This window comes from Microcaecilia unicolor, chromosome 1, assembly GCF_901765095.1.
Source record: "Microcaecilia unicolor chromosome 1, aMicUni1.1, whole genome shotgun sequence".
Taxonomy (NCBI): domain Eukaryota; kingdom Metazoa; phylum Chordata; class Amphibia; order Gymnophiona; family Siphonopidae; genus Microcaecilia; species Microcaecilia unicolor.
In genome coordinates this window covers 57,549,409-57,566,559 of record NC_044031.1, presented here as the reverse complement: position 1 = coordinate 57,566,559, position 17,151 = coordinate 57,549,409, and the positions used below count along the sequence as shown (strand labels likewise).

Sequence of the window (17,151 nt, the reverse complement as noted above, 5' to 3'; positions counted from 1 at the left end):
GCAGGAGCTCTCCGGTCCATGCAGTGCACTATTCACCTCCTGGAGCTGCTGGGGTTTGTGATAAATTACCCAAAGTCCCATCTCCAGCCAGCCCAGTCTCTGGAATTCATAGGAGCTCTGCTGAATACTCAGACGGCTCAGGCCTTCCTTCCCGAAGCGAGGGCCAACAACCTCCTGTCCCTGGCTTCCCGGACCAGAGCGTCTCAGCAGATCACAGCTCAGCAGATGTTGAGACTTCTGGGTCATATGGCCTCCACAGTTTACGTGACTCCCATGGCTCGTCTTCACATGAGATCTGCTCAATGGACCCTAGCTTCCCAGTGGTTTCAAGCCACCGGGAATCTAGAAGATGTCATCCGCCTCTCCACCAGTTGCCGCACTTCACTGCACTGGTGGACCATTCGGACCAATTTGACCCTGGGACGTCCATTTCAAATTCCACAGCCCACGAAAGTGCTAACGACGGATGCATCTCGCCTGGGGTGGGGAGCTCATGTCGATGGGCTTCACACCCAGGGACTGTGGTCCCTCCAGGAAAAGGATCTTCAGATCAACCTCCTGGAGCTCCGAGCGGTCTGGAACGCACTGAAGGCTTTCAGAGATCGGCTGTCCTGTCAAATTATCCAAATTCGGACAGACAATCAGGTTGCAATGTATTACATCAACAAGCAGGGGGGCACCGGATCTCGCCCCCTGTGTCAGGAAGCCGTCGGCATGTGGCGTTGGGCTTGCCAGTTCGGCATGCTCCTCCAAGCCACATACCTGGCAGGCGTAAACAACAGTCTGGCCGACAGACTGAGCAGAGTCATGCAACCGCACGAGTGGTCGCTCCATTCCAGAGTGGTACGCAAGATCTTCCGAGAGTGGGGCACTCCCTCGGTGGACCTTTTCGCCTCTCAGACCAACCACAAGCTGCCTCTGTTCTGTTCCAGACTTCAGGCACACGGCAGGCTAGCGTCGGATGCCTTTCTCCTTCATTGGGGGACCGGCCTCCTGTATGCTTATCCTCCCATACCTTTGGTGGGGAAGACCTTACTGAAGCTCAAGCAAGACCGTGGCACCATGATTCTAATCGCGTCTTTTTGGCCCCGCCAGATCTAGTTCCCTCTTCTTCTGGAGTTGTCCTCCGAAGAACCGTGGAGATTGGAGTGTTTTCCGACTCTCATTTCGCAGAACGACGGAGCATTGCTGCACCCCAACCTTCAGTCTCTGGCTCTCACGGCCTGGATGTTGAGGGCGTAGACTTCGCTTCGTTGGGTCTGTCTGAGGGTGTCTCCCATGTCTTGCTTGCCTTTAGGAAGGATTCCACTAAAAAGAGTTACTTTTTCAAGTGGAGGAGGTTTGTCGTTTGGTGTGAGATCAAGGCCCTAGAACCTCGTTCTTGCCCTGCACAGAACCTGCTTGAATACCTTCTGCACTTATCAGAGTCTGGCCTCAAGACCAACTCCGTAAGGAATCACCTTAGTGCGATTAGTGCTTACCATTATCGTGTGGAGGGTAAAGCCATCTCTGGAGAGCCTTTAGTCGTTCGATTCATGAGAGGCTTGCTTTTGTCAAGGCCCCCTGTCAAGCCTCCTGCAGTGTCATGGGATCTCAACGTCGTCCTCACCCAGCTGATGAAACCTCCTTTTGAGCCACTGAATTCCTGCCATCTGAAGTACTTGACCTGGAAGGTCATTTTCTTGGTGGCAGTTACTTCAGCTCGTAGGGTCAGTGAGCTTCAAGCCCTGGTAGCTCATGCTCCGTACACTAAATTTCATCATAACAGAGTAGTGCTCCGCACTCACCCTAAGTTCCTGCCGAGGGTGGTGTCGGAGTTCCATCTTAACCAGTCAATTGTCTTGCCAACATTCTTTCCCAGACCGCATACCCGCCCTGCTGAACGTCAGTTGCACACATTGGACTGCAAGAGAGCATTGGCCTTCTATTTGGAGCAGACACAGCCCCACAGACAGTACGCCCAATTGTTTATTTCTTTTGACCCCAATAGGAAAGGGGTCGCTGTCGGGAAACGCACCATCTCCAATTGGCTAGCAGATTGCATTTCCTTCACTTACGCCCAGGCTGGACTGACTCTTGAGGGTCATGTCATGGCTCATAGTGTCAGAGCCATGGCAGCGTCGGTGGCTCACTTGAAGTCAGCCACTATTGAAGAGATTTGCAAGGCTGCGACGTGGTCATCTGTCCACACATTCACATCACATTACTGCCTCCAGCAGGATACCCGACGCGACAGTCGGTTCGGGCAGTCGGTGCTGCAGAATCTGTTTGGGGTTTAAATCCAACTCCACCCTCCAGGACCCGAATTTATTCTGGTCAGGCTGCACTCTGTTAGTTGTTCTTCGTAGGTCAATTTCTGTTATACCCTCGCCGTTGCGAGGTTCAATTGACCTGGGTTCTGGTTTTGAGTGAGCCTGAGAGCTAGGGATACCCCAGTCGTGAGAACAAGCAGCCTGCTTGTCCTCGGAGAAAGCGAATGATACATACCTGTAGCAAGTGTTCTCCGAGGACAGCAGGCTGATTGTTCTCACCTACCCTCCCTCCTCCCCTTTGTTGTGTTTTTACTCATTTTGCTTGTTATTCAACTGAGCGGGAACGGTCGCGCAAGGGCGGGAAGACGGCCGCGCATGCGCGGTGGGCGTGCCCTGCGTGTGGGACTACCCGCAAAGTTTTGTTCCGGTTGGTGGGGGCTGCCGTGGACGTCAACCCAGTCGTGAGAACAATCAGCCTGCTGTCCTCAGAGAACACCTGCTACAGGTATGTATCATTCGCTGTATCTGCGATTTCAGCTGGACACACGTCACTTTCAGTACTGTGTGCTACCCTTTGGGCTCGCCTCTGCGCCCAGGGTATTCACGAAGTGCCTAGTTGTAGTAGCAGCAGCGCTTCGCAGGCTGGGAGTGCACGTGTTCCCTTATCTCGACGATTGGCTGGTGAAGAACACATCCGAGGCAGGAGCTCTACAGTCCATGCGGATGACTATTCGACTCCTGGAGCTACTGGGGTTTGTGATAAATTATCCAAAGTCCCATCTTCTCCCAGTACAGAGACTCAAATTCATAGGAGCTCTGCTGGATTCTCGGACGGCTCGTGCCTATCTTCCGGAGACCAGGGCCAACAATCTGTTGTCCCTCGTCTCCTGGGTACGAGCGTCCCAGCAGATCACAGCTCGGCAGATGTTGAGATTGCTTGGCCACATGGCCTCCACAGTTCATGTGACTCCCATGGCTCGTCTTCACATGCGATCTGCTCAATGGACCCTAGCTTCCCAGTGGTTTCAGGCTGCTGGGGATCTAGAGGACGTGATCCACCTGTCCACGAGTTTTCTCAAATCCCTGCATTGGTGGACAATTTTGTCCAATTAGACTCTGGGACGCCCTTTCCAAATTCCTCAGCCACAAAAAGTGCTGACTACGGATGCGTCTGTCCTGGGGTGGGGAGCTCATGTCGATGGGCTTCACACCCAGGGAAGCTGGTCCCTCCAGGAACGCGATCTGCAGATCAATCTCCTGGAGTTACGAGCAGTCTGGAACGCTCTGATGGCTTTCAGAGATCGGCTGTCCCACCAAATTATCCAAATTCAGACAGACAACCAGGTTGCCATGTATTACATCAACAAGCAGGGGGGCACCGGATCTCGCCCCCTGTGTCAGGAAGCCGTCAGCATATGGCTGTGGGCTCGCCGTTACGGAATGTTGCTCCAAGCCACATATCTGGCAGGCGTAAACAGCAGTATGGCCGACAGGTTAATCAGGATCATGCAACCTCACGAGTGGTCGCTCAACTCCAGAGTAGTGCGCCGGATCTTCCAGGTGTGGGGCACCCCCTTGGTAGATCTCTTTGCATCTCGAGCCAACCAAAAGGTCCCTCAGTTCTGTTCCAGACTTCAGGCCCACGGCAGACTAGCATCGGATGCCTTCCTCCTGGACTGGGGGAATGACCTGCTGTATGCTTATCCTCCCATACCTCTGGTGGGGAAGACTTTGTTGAAACTCAAGCAAGACCGAGGCACCATGATTCTGATTGCTCCTTTTTGGCCGCGTCAAATCTGGTTCCCTCTCCTTCTGGAGTTGTCCTCCGAAGAACCGTGGAGATTGGAGTGTTTTCCGACCGTCATCACACAGGACGAAGGGGCGCTTCTGCATCCCAATCTCCAGTCTCTGGCTCTCACGGCCTGGATGTTGAGAGCGTAGACTTTGCCTCTTTGGGTCTGTCAGAGGGTGTCTCCCGTGTCTTGCTTGCTTCCAGAAAAGATTCCACTAAGAGGAGTTACTTCTTTTTATGGAGGAGGTTTGCCGTCTGGTGTGACAGCAAGGCCTTAGATCCTCGCTCCTGTCCTACACAGACCCTGCTTGAATACCTTCTGCACTTGTCTGAGTCTGGTCTCAAAACCAACTCTGTAAGGGTCCACCTTAGCGCAATCAGTGCATACCATTACCGTGTGGAAGGTAAGCCGATCTCAGGACAGCCTTTAGTTGTTCGCTTCATGAGAGATTTGCTTTTGTCAAAGCCCCCCGTCAAACCTCCTACAGTGTCATGGGATCTCAATGTCGTTCTCACCCAGCTGATGAAACCTCCTTTTGAGCCACTGAATTCCTGCCATCTGAAGTACTTTACCTGGAAGGTCATTTTCTTGGTGGCAGTTACTTCAGCTCGAAGAGTCAGTGAGCTTCAGGCCCTGATAGCCCAGGCCCCTTACACCAAATTTCATCATAATAGAGTAGTCCTCCGCACTCACCCTAAGTTCTTGCCAAAGGTGGTGTCGGAGTTCCATCTGAGCCAGTCAATTGTCTTGCCAACATTCTTTCCCCGTCCTCATTCCTGCCCTGCTGAACGTCAGCTGCACACATTGGACTGCAAAAGAGCATTGGCCTTCTATCTGGAGCGGACACAGCCCAACAGACAGTCCGTCCAAATGTTTGTTTCTTTTGATCCCAACAGGAGGGGAGTGGCTGAGGGGAAACGCACCATATCCAATTGGCTAGCAGATTGCATTTCCTTCACTTACGCCCAGGCTGGGCTAGCTCTTGAGGGTCATGTCACGGCTCACAATGTTAGAGCCATGGCAGCGTCAGTGGCCCACTTGAAGTCAGCTACTATTGAAGAGATTTGCAAAGCTGCAACGTGATCATCTGTCCACATATTCACATCTCATTACTGCCTGCAGCAGGATACCCGACGCGATAGTCGGTTCGGGTAGTCAGTGCTTCAGAATCTGTTCGGGGTTTAGAATCCAACACCACCCCCCTAGGCCCATGTTTATTCTGTTCCAGGCTACACTCTCAGTTAGTTGGATAAGTTGGTAGGTCAATCTCAGTTATGTCCTCGCCATTGCGAGGCCCAATTGACCATGTTTGTTGTTTTGAGTAAGCCTGGGGGCTAGGGATACCCCATCAGTGAGAACAAGCAGCCTGCTTGTCCTCGGAGAAAGCGAATGCTACATACCTGTAGAAGGTATTCTCCGAGGACAGCAGGCTGATTGTTCTCACAAACCCGCCCGCCTCCCCTTTGGAGTTGTGTCTTCCCTTGTCTTTGTCTTGCTACATACGGGACTGACGAACACGAGCTGGTTTGGGCAGGAAGACAGCTGCGCATGCGCGGTGCGCATCAGCGCGCGAGGACTAGCAAAGGCCTTTGCTAGTGAAGTTTCCGGTTGGAGGGGGCTGCCGTGGACGTCACCCATCAGTGAGAACAATCAGCTTGCTGTCCTCGGATAATACCTTCTACAGGTATGTAGCATTCGCTACTCTGCTGTCCTGGACTGAGTAAGAATTCTGGTGGTTTGTGTTTTTGTCTGTGGGTGCTTTCTGGGAACTGTGGGACCCTGGGATTGTGGCCCCAGTGTCCTTAGAAACCAGTGGGCAAGTAACTTTTAGGTGGGAGGCAAGTGAGACCCAGCAGGTGAGAGGAAGGGTATGCCAGAGTAGTGCACATGTGCAGGTGGTAGTGGACCTGAGCAGTGCTAGGATATACCTTTTAGGTGGCCGCAGGGATAACCCCCCAGGTGGGCTTTTTGTGACAGAAGTTATCTAGTATTTACTGTTATATTGATTTTAAGTATGTGTTACATTAATTAGGTTGCTATAATTTAAAATTTATTATTACTTTGTGAACACATTTTAGATGTATATTTAGTACCATGTCCTCCCACTTTGTGCCTATGGGGAAAAGAGCTTGGTACATATTGCCCAAAGTATGCAAAATCATTGAGAACATTTTTGTGCCACTTCTCTTTTAATATAAAACAAAGCTTTTACTATCAAGTGCATTTGAAGCAGGTAAATATTGGTATGACTAAACCATACACTTGTATTTGAAGGATGTTGTCTCAACCCTGGACAAAATTATTAAAGGGAATGTGGCCTACAGTACCAGACGGGGATATTTTCATTCTAGTTTAAAATATTCATCTGTTAACTGCTGTACTTATATGAACACACAAATGTAGTACATCATGTACCACTTTTCAAATCTGAAATGTTTTTTTTGCATTAAATTTGATTAAGCTACAAGATGATGCCCATATTCAGACTTTGATATATTTTAGCAGTTACGTTGTTGCCTTCCAATAAAGAAGTATAGAATGGTGAAATGTGCAGTTTTTGTACAAATAGAGATCTATTTTTAAAGAATTAAATTCTGCAATTATTTTCATTTTTCTGTCCCTATGCTTTCAGCAGATCATACAGTAGAAGTCGGTCAAGGAGCAGTTCTTATGACCATCGTAGAAGATCCAGGTATGACTATGGCACTTTCAGTTATTCTGAGATAGAAAACTGATATGGTTATTGACAAAAGGGAAAATAGTTTGAATACAAAACATAAGGTATGTGGCCTCAACTTATTGAAGCAGGATAATGAAAATCCTAAAATAAAGTCACAGGGGGACCTTTCCATAAGTCACCCACTGTTTAGGGTATCTGCTATTGAAACGCAGTAAGCTAGTGCTAGGGAGGCATATTCTTCTTGGTAACTTCCAGGTCCACCTCCATTAGTGCTTATCCCACACTATCCAGCTGCTTTCCAGGTACTGGCAAGGTTTGCAGCCAATCTGCATGTTTCAGCATGCTCAAGAGTGACTCCAACCTATTTGGGCCTCCATCCCTGCTACCCCACCTTCTGCATGGTCAGAACTGATCAAAATTGTGAATTGGAAGATGTGGAAAGGCAGCATGAATATAGAACTTTTGGATCTAGGCTACCTACATTCCCAGAAAGCAAAACCACTAACCTGACTGACTCAGCAGATTCCTTCAAATTCGCGAGTGGTTTCAGAGTGACAAGTTCTGCATTCCAACTCTCAGATCTGGGGAATTCTTAAAGTAAACTTGAACAGTACACAGTACCATTCTACTCCTCAAGATGTGTGTCTCTCAAGTTGCCTCATACAGAATGAATTGACTAGGTGCTGGGGAGCTGCCATGTCATTTGCATATTCCTTCCACTGACCTCCAGGGTGATAGTAAAAGGTGGCTGAGTGAATTGAATAAAAGTTAAAAGGAAAAAAAAATACTGCCCATACTCTGCTTTTGTCAACTTACCAGCCATTCTTTCCACTCTGAGTACTGTATATTCTCCGAGGACAAGCAGGCTGCTTGTTCTCACGACTGGGTTGACGTCCACGGCAGCCCCCACCAACCGGAACAAAAACTTTGCGGGCGGTCCCGCACGCAGGGCACGCCCACCGCGCATGCGCGGCCGTCTTCCCGCCCGTGCGCGACCGTTCCCGCTCAGTTTTTTTCCATTCCGCGCTGAGGAGAGACGTGTTACCATCTCTCTCTTGGTCAGCCCCGGAAACCGGATCGCGGCCTAGCCGCGACTTTTCTCTTTTGTGCGCGTTCGCGCTTCTTTTCTTTCTTTCCTTTACTTCAAAAAAAAAAAAAAAAAAGTTTTGTTCGTCCCCTCGTCGTCTTAGCGTGGGGCGCTTCGTTGCGGCCTTGTGGCCGCTCGGTCGTTTCTTTTTCGGGTGTGCTTTTCACCGCCACCATCGACGACTTTGACTTCGCCGACGCGATTTTTCCGTCAATGTCCTCGAAGGTCCCGAGTGGATTCAAGAAGTGTGGTCGGTGCGGCCGGCACATCTCCCAGACCGATACTCACGCTTGGTGCCTCCAGTGCCTTGGCCCGGAGCATAATACCAAGACGTGCACCTTGTGTCTCGGATTGCGAAAGCGGACACAGGTGGCGAGGCAAGTTCGTCGGGACCAACTTTTTGGAACTTGCGCTAGCCCTTCGACGTCGACGGCCGGGTCTTCGGTACCGATGTCGACGAAATCGACACCGACGATGGCATCGACCCCAGGAGCACAGGCACCGTTGGCCCACCGGACCTCCGGCGACGGCGGGGGTGAGCGGCCGCGCGGGCAGTCGTCCCCGGCCAATCCCTCTACCCAGGGCCATCGGGACCGAACCCTGTCAGACCCGATCCCTCGAGGCCGGGGGGGTTCTTCCTCCTCTTCATCTCTGCCACCGAGCATCGATGATGGGCACCGAAAGAAAACGAAGAAACATCGGCATCTGTCACCCACGGCTCATGGGACGGCTAGTTCCGGCGCCTCCAGAGATGGATCGACACCGAGGAAACGGCAGTACCGAGAGGAGCGTTCCCCCTCGGTCGAAGAGGTGTCGCTGCATCAGTCCATGGGTGCTTCGGTACCGTCTCCTGGACCCGAGCAGCTTCCGGCACCGGCACCAACTCCGGCCCCCCTGCCTTTCCCGACAGCGGGCCTTGACGAGTGCCTCCGAGCCATCCTTCCAGGGATTCTGGAAGGGCTGATGCACCAGGCCGTGCCGGCTCCGGGGGTGCTTGTGCCCCCGGCGCCGTTGATGGAGGCGCTGGCGTGCTCCAGCCCCATGCCAAGGCCTCCGACACCGACGCCGCTTGCGGTACCGGTGTCGACCGCCACGTAGGTGGAATCCCCGTCGATGGAGGGAGCTTTATCCCCGCCGGCGCGGGAGTCCACCACTGGACGCCACCATCGAGGACGTGGTTCCTCGCAGTCGAGCCGGGCCCAGTTCAGGTCTGAGCTGCAAGAGCTCATGTCCGATACCGAGGAAGAGGCCTCGTGGGGGGAGGAGGAGGACCCCAGATATTTCTCCTCAGAGGAGTCTGAGGGCCTTCCCTCCGACCCCACTCCTTCACCGGAGAGGAAGCTCTCGCCCCCTGAGAGCCTCTCCTTTGCCTCCTTTGTCAGGGATATGTCTATATGCATTCCCTTCCCCGTGGTCTCTGTGGATGAGCCGAGGGCTGAGATGCTCGAGGTCCTCGACTATCCATCACCACCTAGAGAGTCTTCCACGGTGCCTTTGCACAATGTCCTCAAAGAGACATTGCTTCGGAACTGGCAGAAGCCATTATCTAACCCCACCATCCCCAAGAAAGCGGAGTCCCAATACAGAATCCACTCTGACCCAGAGTTAATGCGGCCCCAATTGCCTCATGACTCGGCGGTCGTGGACTCTGCTCTCAAGAGGGCACGGAGTTTGAGGGATACCGCCTCGGCGCCCCCGGGGCGGGAGTCTCGCACTCTGGACTCGTTTGGGAGGAAGGCCTACCAATCTTCCATGCTCGTGACCCGCATCCAGTCGTACCAGCTCTACACGAGCATCCACATGCGGAACAATGTGAAGCAACTGGCGGACCTGGTCGATAAGCTCCCTCCGGAGCAGTCCAGGCCTTTTCAGGAGGTTGTCAGGCAGCTGAAGGCGTGTAGAAAGTTCCTGTCCAGGGGTATATATGACACCTGTGATGTGGCATCTCGAGCTGCGGCCCAAGGTATAGTGATGCGCAGGCTCTCATGGCTGCGTGCCTCTGACCTGGACAACCGCACCCAGCAACGACTGGCGGATGTCCCTTGCCGGGGGGATAACATTTTCGGCGAGAAGGTTGAGCAGTTGGTGGACCAACTACACCAGCGGGAAACCGCCCTCGACAAGCTCTCCCACCGGGCGCCTTCAGCATCCACCTCTACAGGTGGACGTTTTTCCCGGGCCCGGCAGGCTGCTCCCTACGCCTACAGCCAGCCCGAAGGCCTCCTCAGGCACAGGGACAGTCCCAGCGCGCTCGTTCCCGTCAACAGCGTGCGCCCAAGCAGCCCCCTGCGCCTCCACAGCAAAAGCCGGGGACGGGCTTTTGACTTGATCCATGGGAACATAGCCGCCATCAAAGTGTCCGTACCGGATGGCCTGCCGGTCGGGGGGAGGTTGAAAGCTTTTCACCAAAGGTGGCCTCTGATAACCTCTGACCAGTGGGTTCTCCAAATAGTGCGGTGCGGATACGCCCTGAATTTGGCCTCCACTCCACCAAATTGCCCACCGGGAGCTCAGTCCTTCAGCTCCCATCACAAGCAGGTACTTGCAGAGGAACTCTCCGCCCTTCTCAGCGCCAATGCGGTCGAGCCCGTACCACCCGGGCAGGAAAGGCAGGGATTCTATTCCAGGTACTTCCTTGTGGAAAAGAAAACGGGGGTTGCGCCCCATCCTAGACCTGAGAGGCCTGAACAAATACCTGGTCAAAGAGAAATTCAGGATGCTTTCCTTGGGCACCCTTCTCCCCATGATTCAGAAAGACGATTGGCTATGCTCCCTGGATTTAAAGGACGCTTATACTCACATCCCGATACTGCCAGCTCACAGACAGTATCTCAGATTCCACCTGGGGACACGGCACTTTCAGTATTGTGTGCTGCCCTTTGGGCTCGCCTCTGCCCCACGGGTATTTACGAAGTGCCTCGTGGTGGTCGCGGCGTATCTACGCAAGTTGGGAGTGCACGTGTTCCCATATCTCGACGTTTGGCTGGTCAAGAACACCTCGGAGGCAGGGGCTCTCCGGTCCATGCAGTGCACTATTCACCTCCTGGAGCTGCTGGGGTTTGTGATAAATTACCCAAAGTCCCATCTCCAGCCAGTCCAATCTCTGGAATTCATAGGAGCTCTGATGAATTCACAGACGGCTCAGGCCTTTCTTCCCGAAGCGAGGGCCCACAACCTCCTGTCCCTCGTTTCCCAGACCAGAGCGTCTCAGCAGGTCACAGCTCGGCAGATGTTGAAACTCCTAGGTCATATGGCCTCTACAGTTCATGTGACTCCCATGGCTCGTCTTCACATGAGATCTGCTCAGTGGACCCTAGCTTCCCAGTGGTGCCAAGCCACCGGGAATCTAGAAGATGTCATCCGCCTGTCCCTCAGTTGTCGCAATTCGCTGCACTGGTGGACCATTCGGAACAATTTGACCCTGGGACGTCCATTCCAAATTCCGCAGCCCACGAAAGTGCTGACGATGGATGCATCTCGCCTGGGGTGGGGAGCTCATGTCGATGGGCTTCACACCCAGGGACTGTGGTCCCTCCAGGAACAGGATCTTCAGATCAACCTCCTGGAGCTCTGAGCGGTCTGGAACGCACTGAAGGCCTTCAGAGATCGGCTGTCCTATCAAATTATCCAAATTCGGACAGACAATCAGGTTGCAATGTATTACATCAACAAGCAGGGGGGCACCGGATCTCGCCCCCTCTGTCAGGAAGCCGTCGGGATGTGGAGTTGGGCCTGCCAGTTCGGCATGCTGCTTCAAGCCACATACCTGGCAGGTGTAAACAACAGTCTGGCCGACAGACTGAGCAGAGTCATGCAACCGCACAAGTGGTCGCTCCATTCCAGAGTGGTACGCAAGATCTTCCGAGAGTGGGGCACTCCCTCGGTGGACCTTTTCGCCTCTCAGACCAACCACAAGCTGCTTCTGTTCTGTTCCAGGCTGCAGGCACATGGCAAACTAGCGTCGGATGCCTTTCTCCTCCATTGGGGGACCGGCCTCCTGTATGCTTATCCTCCCATACCTTTGGTGGGGAAGACCTTACTGAAGCTCAAGCAAGACCACGGCACCATGATTCTGATAGCGTCTTTTTGGCCCCGCCAGATCTGGTTCCCTCTTCTTCTGGAGTTGTCCTCCGAAGAACCCTGGAGATTGGAGTGTTTTCCGACTCTCATTTCGCAGAACGACGGAGCGCTTCTGCACCCCAACCTTCAGTCTCTGGCTCTCACGGCCTGGATGTTGAGGGCGTAGACTTTGCTTCGTTGGGTCTGTCGGAGGGTGTCTCCTGCGTCTTGCTTGCCTCTAGAAAGGATTCCACTAAAAAGAGTTACTTTTTCAAGTGGAGGAGGTTTGTCGTTTGGTGTGAGAGCAAGGCCCTAGAACCTCGTTCTTGTCCTGCACAGAACCTGCTTGAATACCTTCAGCACTTATCAGAGTCTGGTCTCAAGACCAACTCAATAAGGAATCACCTTAGTGCGATTAGTGCTTACCATTATCTTGTGGAAGGTAAAGCCATCTCTGGAGAGCCTTTAGTCGTTCGATTCATGAGAGGCTTGCTTTTGTCAAGGCCCCCTGTCAAGCCTCCTGCAGTGTCATGGGATCTCAACGTCGTCCTCACCCAGCTGATGAAACCTCCTTTTGAGCCACTGAATTCTTGCCATCTGAAGTACTTGACCTGGAAGGTCATTTTCTTGGTGGCAGTTACTTCAGCTCGTAGAGTCAGTGAGCTGCAAGCCGTGGTAGCTCATGCTCCTTATACCAAATTTCATCATAACAGAGTAGTCCTCCGTACTCACCTTAAGTTCCTGCCGAAGGTGGTGTCGGAGTTCCATCTTAACCAGTCAATTGTCTTGCCAACATTCTTTCCCAGACCGCATACCCGCCCTGCTGAACGTCAGTTGCACACATTGGACTGCAAGCGAGCGTTGGCGTTCTATTTGGAGTGGACACAGCCCCACAGACAGTCCGCCCAATTGTTTGTTTCTTTCGACCCCAATAGGAAAGGGGTCGCTGTCGGGAAACGCACCATCTCCAATTGGCTAGCAGATTGCATTTCCTTCACTTACGCCCAGGCTGGGCTGGCTCTTGAGGGTCATGTCACGGCTCATAGTGTTAGAGCCATGGCAGCGTCGGTGGCTCACTTGAAGTCAGCCACTATTGAAGAGATTTGCAAAGCTGCGACATGGTCATCTGTCCACACATTCACATCTCACTATTGCCTACAGCAGGATACCCGACGCGACAGTCGGTTCGGGCAGTCTGTGCTGCAGAATCTGTTTGGGGTTTGAATCCAATTCCACCCTCCAGGACCCGAATTTATTCTGGTCAGGCTGCACTCTCAGTTAGTTGTTCTTCGTAGGTCAATTTCTGTTATGCCCTCGCCGTTGCGAGGTTCAATTGACCTGGGTTCTTGTTTTGAGTGAGCCTGAGAGCTAGGGATACCCCAGTCGTGAGAACAAGCAGCCTGCTTGTCCTCGGAAAAAGCGAATGATACATACCTGTAGCAGGTGTTCTCCGAGGACAGCAGGCTGATTGTTCTCACCTACCCTCCCTCCTCCCCTTTGGAGTTGCGTTTGTCCTCATTCTTTTGCTTGTCATTCAACTGAGCGGGAACGGTCGCGCACGGGCGGGAAGACGGCCGCGCATGCGAGGTGGGCGTGCCCTGCGTGCGGAACCGCCCGCGAAGTTTTTGTTCCGGTTGGTGGGGGCTGCCGTGGACGTCAACCCAGTCGTGAGAACAATCAGCCTGCTGTCCTCGGAGAACACCTGCTATAGGTATGTATCATTCACTTATTTTAATATAAACCTATTAGATTATAAACCAAGATAGCAGTCCCCCCCACCCCCACCCCCCATAAAAAGGGGGGGAAACTGTTAACACGAATATAAATTGGGGGGGGGGGGTATATTCAAATATAAGATAACTTCCTCCCACCCCCAGTGACAGGTGTTTCTTACTGCACATGCCCTCCACTTCCCATCTTTACCGACATTCTTGCTCTGCACCCCCACCCGTGGTTACTGGATTTTATTCGCAGGTCCTACCTCCTTCAGCTTCCACTTTTGTCCTCCTCCCACCCCCTCCTGCCAATGACTGGTGCTTTTGTCTCCCCTGTCCTGCTGATGACCAGCATTGAGCTTACTATTCTGGTGCTCACTGAAGCTGACGTCAATTCTCTATGCTGGACCAGTGTGGGGCCTTGAGCATTTGGCCATATGTTATGGGACTGAAGTCATAAAGGTTTTCTGGGAAAAGGTGACATCTTAATATTACATCGTGAATTACTGTTAAAGGTTGACTTTCTCCTTTTTGACAAAGAGGATGGTTGGCCTTTTTTGAAGATGGGAGTATGATGTCTGTTTGAAAGCCTGGTTGCTGGCAAAAAGTGCATATAGAAAAACTGGTTGTTACTTGAAGCCCCTGGTTTGACACAATGGAAAAATGAAAAGTACCATTTCTTGAAGATTGACCGGATAGATGTCAAAAACTCGATACGTGTCTTTTTCAACAGACCTGGTCAGCTGTGTGGGAACCAGTTCTTCACAGGGCACATAACACTTTACTGAACATATAATAGACATAAGATACCACAGAAAGAGAGAGGGTGGGGGATTTGGGATAATGGGTGGGGCAGGGATAGTAGGGCAGTGATTCCCAAACTTGTCCTGGAGGAACCCCAGCAAGTCAGGATTTCAAGAAAACTGTAATGAATTTGAATAAGATGGATTTGCATGTATCGCTTCCTTTGTATGCAAATTTATCTCATGCATATTCATTGTGGATAGCCTGAAAACCTGACTGGCTGAGATTTCTTCAGGACAGGTTTGGGAATTACCGCTGTAGGGGAAATGGCCTCAGTTTTGAGTATTAGCTATGGAGCAGAAACAACCTGCAGCTGTACTCTTGGTAAGCTATTTGTGTTGTAGATGTTATTGTAGGAAGGGGAGAGAAAAAACTATAAGAATCTGCCGTCTTACTGTGTAATTATTTGGTGTTTATCTTTAGTCTTGTTTTGGAATGATACAACGGGAATTTCTAAATTTGAGACCCTAGGGCTTAGTCCATGGGTATGACCTTCTTCCTGAAATTCCCTAGACAGGGTCAAGTGAAATTTCACGGGAAGGAATATATTTTCTTGGATCCTTTTCTGTTGGAAAAATTATTACAAGCCCAGAAGGCTAAGTAAGTTATAGCAGCTGTCCATACTTAAAGGGAATTAATTGATTGAACCCTAGGTGGTTTAAAGAGGATTTAGTTTGAATTTCAGGGTTGAAATTAGGCACGATATCACGAGAATCTCTGCTTTTTGTTTTCCTTTTGTATTTTCTTTGAAAGTCGCCTTTCACTTTTCTTTCAATTTTTTGAGACCAGGAAGTTTATTACATTTTTATTGAACTATTTCCTTCGGTGCCTGGTAAACTTTGACCAATTTCAGGTAAATGAATACTTGAGCTCACCCGGGCCATAGAGCCTTTTAACCTTTTTTCGCCCATTTCCCCTCCATGTTAACGAGGGTGCCGAGTTTTTTTTAAGAACTGTACTTGATGCAATAGGACTATTTCAGACACAGACTTCCATAATTGGTGTCTTCAGTGCTTGGATTCAGAGCACCGGGACATAAGAACATAAAAATAGCCATTCTGGGTCAGAGCAATGGTCCATCGAACCCAGTATCTTGTTTCCAACTGTGATCAATAGTCACAGGTAACTGACAGAAACCCAACATTCCATGATACCAATCCCAGGGCAAGCACTGGCTTCCCCCCAATGTCCATCTCAATATCAGACTATGGACTTTTCCTCCAGGAACTTGTCCAAACCTTTTTTTTAAACCCAGATACACTAACCCCTGTTACCACATCCTCCATCAGTGAGTTCCAGAGCTTAACTATTCTTTATGTGAAAAATATTTCTTCCTATTTGTATTAAAACTATTTCCATAGAATTTCATCGAGTGTCCCCTGGTCTTTGTACTTTTTTGAAGAGTGAAAAATTGAATCACTTTTACCCTTCCTACACCACTCAGGATTTTATACACCTCAATCATATCCCACCGCAGCTGTCTCTTTTCCAAGCTGAAGAGGCCTAACCACGTTTGCCTTTCCTCATACAGGAGGAGTTCCGTCCCCTTTATCATTTGGTCGCTCTTCTTTAAACCTTTTGTTTAATTCTGCTATATATTTTTTTGAGATACGGCAACCAGAACTGAACGTAGTACTCAAGGTGAAGTTGCATCATGGAGCACTACAGAGGCATTATAATATTCTTGGTCTTATTTTGCATCCCCTTCCTAATAATTCCTAACAACCTGTTTGGTTTTTTTTTTTTTTTTTTTTTGCTTCACCACACACTGGGCAGAAGATTTCAGCATTTCTGTCCAGTAACCTATTCCTAATCCACAGAAAAACGTCGCTTCCTATCCCATGACTTCAAAATTTTCTCAAGAGTCTCACATGAGGAACTTTGTCAAAAGCTTTCTGAAAATCTAGGTACACTACATCAACCTGCTCACTATTTATCCACATGTTTATTCACACCTTCAAAGAAATGAAGCATATTGGTGAGGCAAACCTTCCCTTGGCCAAACCTATGCTGTCCCATTAAACCATGTTTGTCTACGTGTTCCATAACTTTATTCTGTATAATAGTTTCCACTATTTTGCCTGGCACTGATGTCAGGCTTACCAGTCTGTAATTTCCCGAATCATCAGTGAAACCCTTTTAAAAAATCAGCATTACATTGACCGCCCTCCAATCTTCAGGTACTACAGACTATTTTAGCAGTAGGTTACAGATCATTAACAGCAGATCAGGAATTTCATTTTTGAGTTCTTTCAATACCCTGGCATGTATATCATCCAGTCCAGGTAATTTATCACTCTTAACTTGTTGATTTGGCTCAGTACGTCTTCCAGGTTCACTGAGATTTCTTTCTGTTCCTCCGCATTGTCACGATTGAAAACCGTTTCTGGTACAGGTAGAACTCTTACATCTTCTGTAAAAACCAAAGCAAAGAATTCATTCAGTGCTATGGCCTTGTCCTCCCTGAGTGCCTGCCCCTTTTGCTGCTTCATGATCTAACGGTCCCACGGATTCCCTCACATGCTTTCTGCTTCTGATGTACTTGAAAAAGTTGTTTCTATGACTTTTTTCTTTGTCTCCGTGTCAGGTTTTTCCTCATATTCTCTTCGTCGAGTGGGTCTCCACCTGCCTTGAGGCTTCCTGTTATGCAGGCCCTCCGGGACCAACCTTCATCGGCCCCGGCCCCAAGGGGACATGAGGATTCCACGTCCTCATCAGTACCAAGGAGTCTTGATGACAGGCGTCGAGCAAAGGCTAAGAA

The 17,151-nt window shown here is 50.5% G+C and overlaps 1 protein-coding gene across 5 annotated transcripts in view; it reads left to right on the top strand.

The window, feature by feature from the left end:
• The window catches only part of NKTR (natural killer cell triggering receptor), a 364,002-nt gene that overhangs the window by 315,236 nt on the left and 31,615 nt on the right, over positions 1–17,151 (top strand). For 4 of the 5 annotated variants that reach the window (XM_030197654.1, XM_030197662.1, XM_030197668.1 and 1 more), the window contains one exon: positions 6,678–6,737. In XM_030197654.1, the coding sequence (XP_030053514.1) occupies positions 6,678–6,737 (60 nt within the window). The remainder of the gene's footprint in view (positions 1–6,677; positions 6,738–17,151) is intronic. The other variant, XM_030197676.1, reaches the window with a different exon arrangement.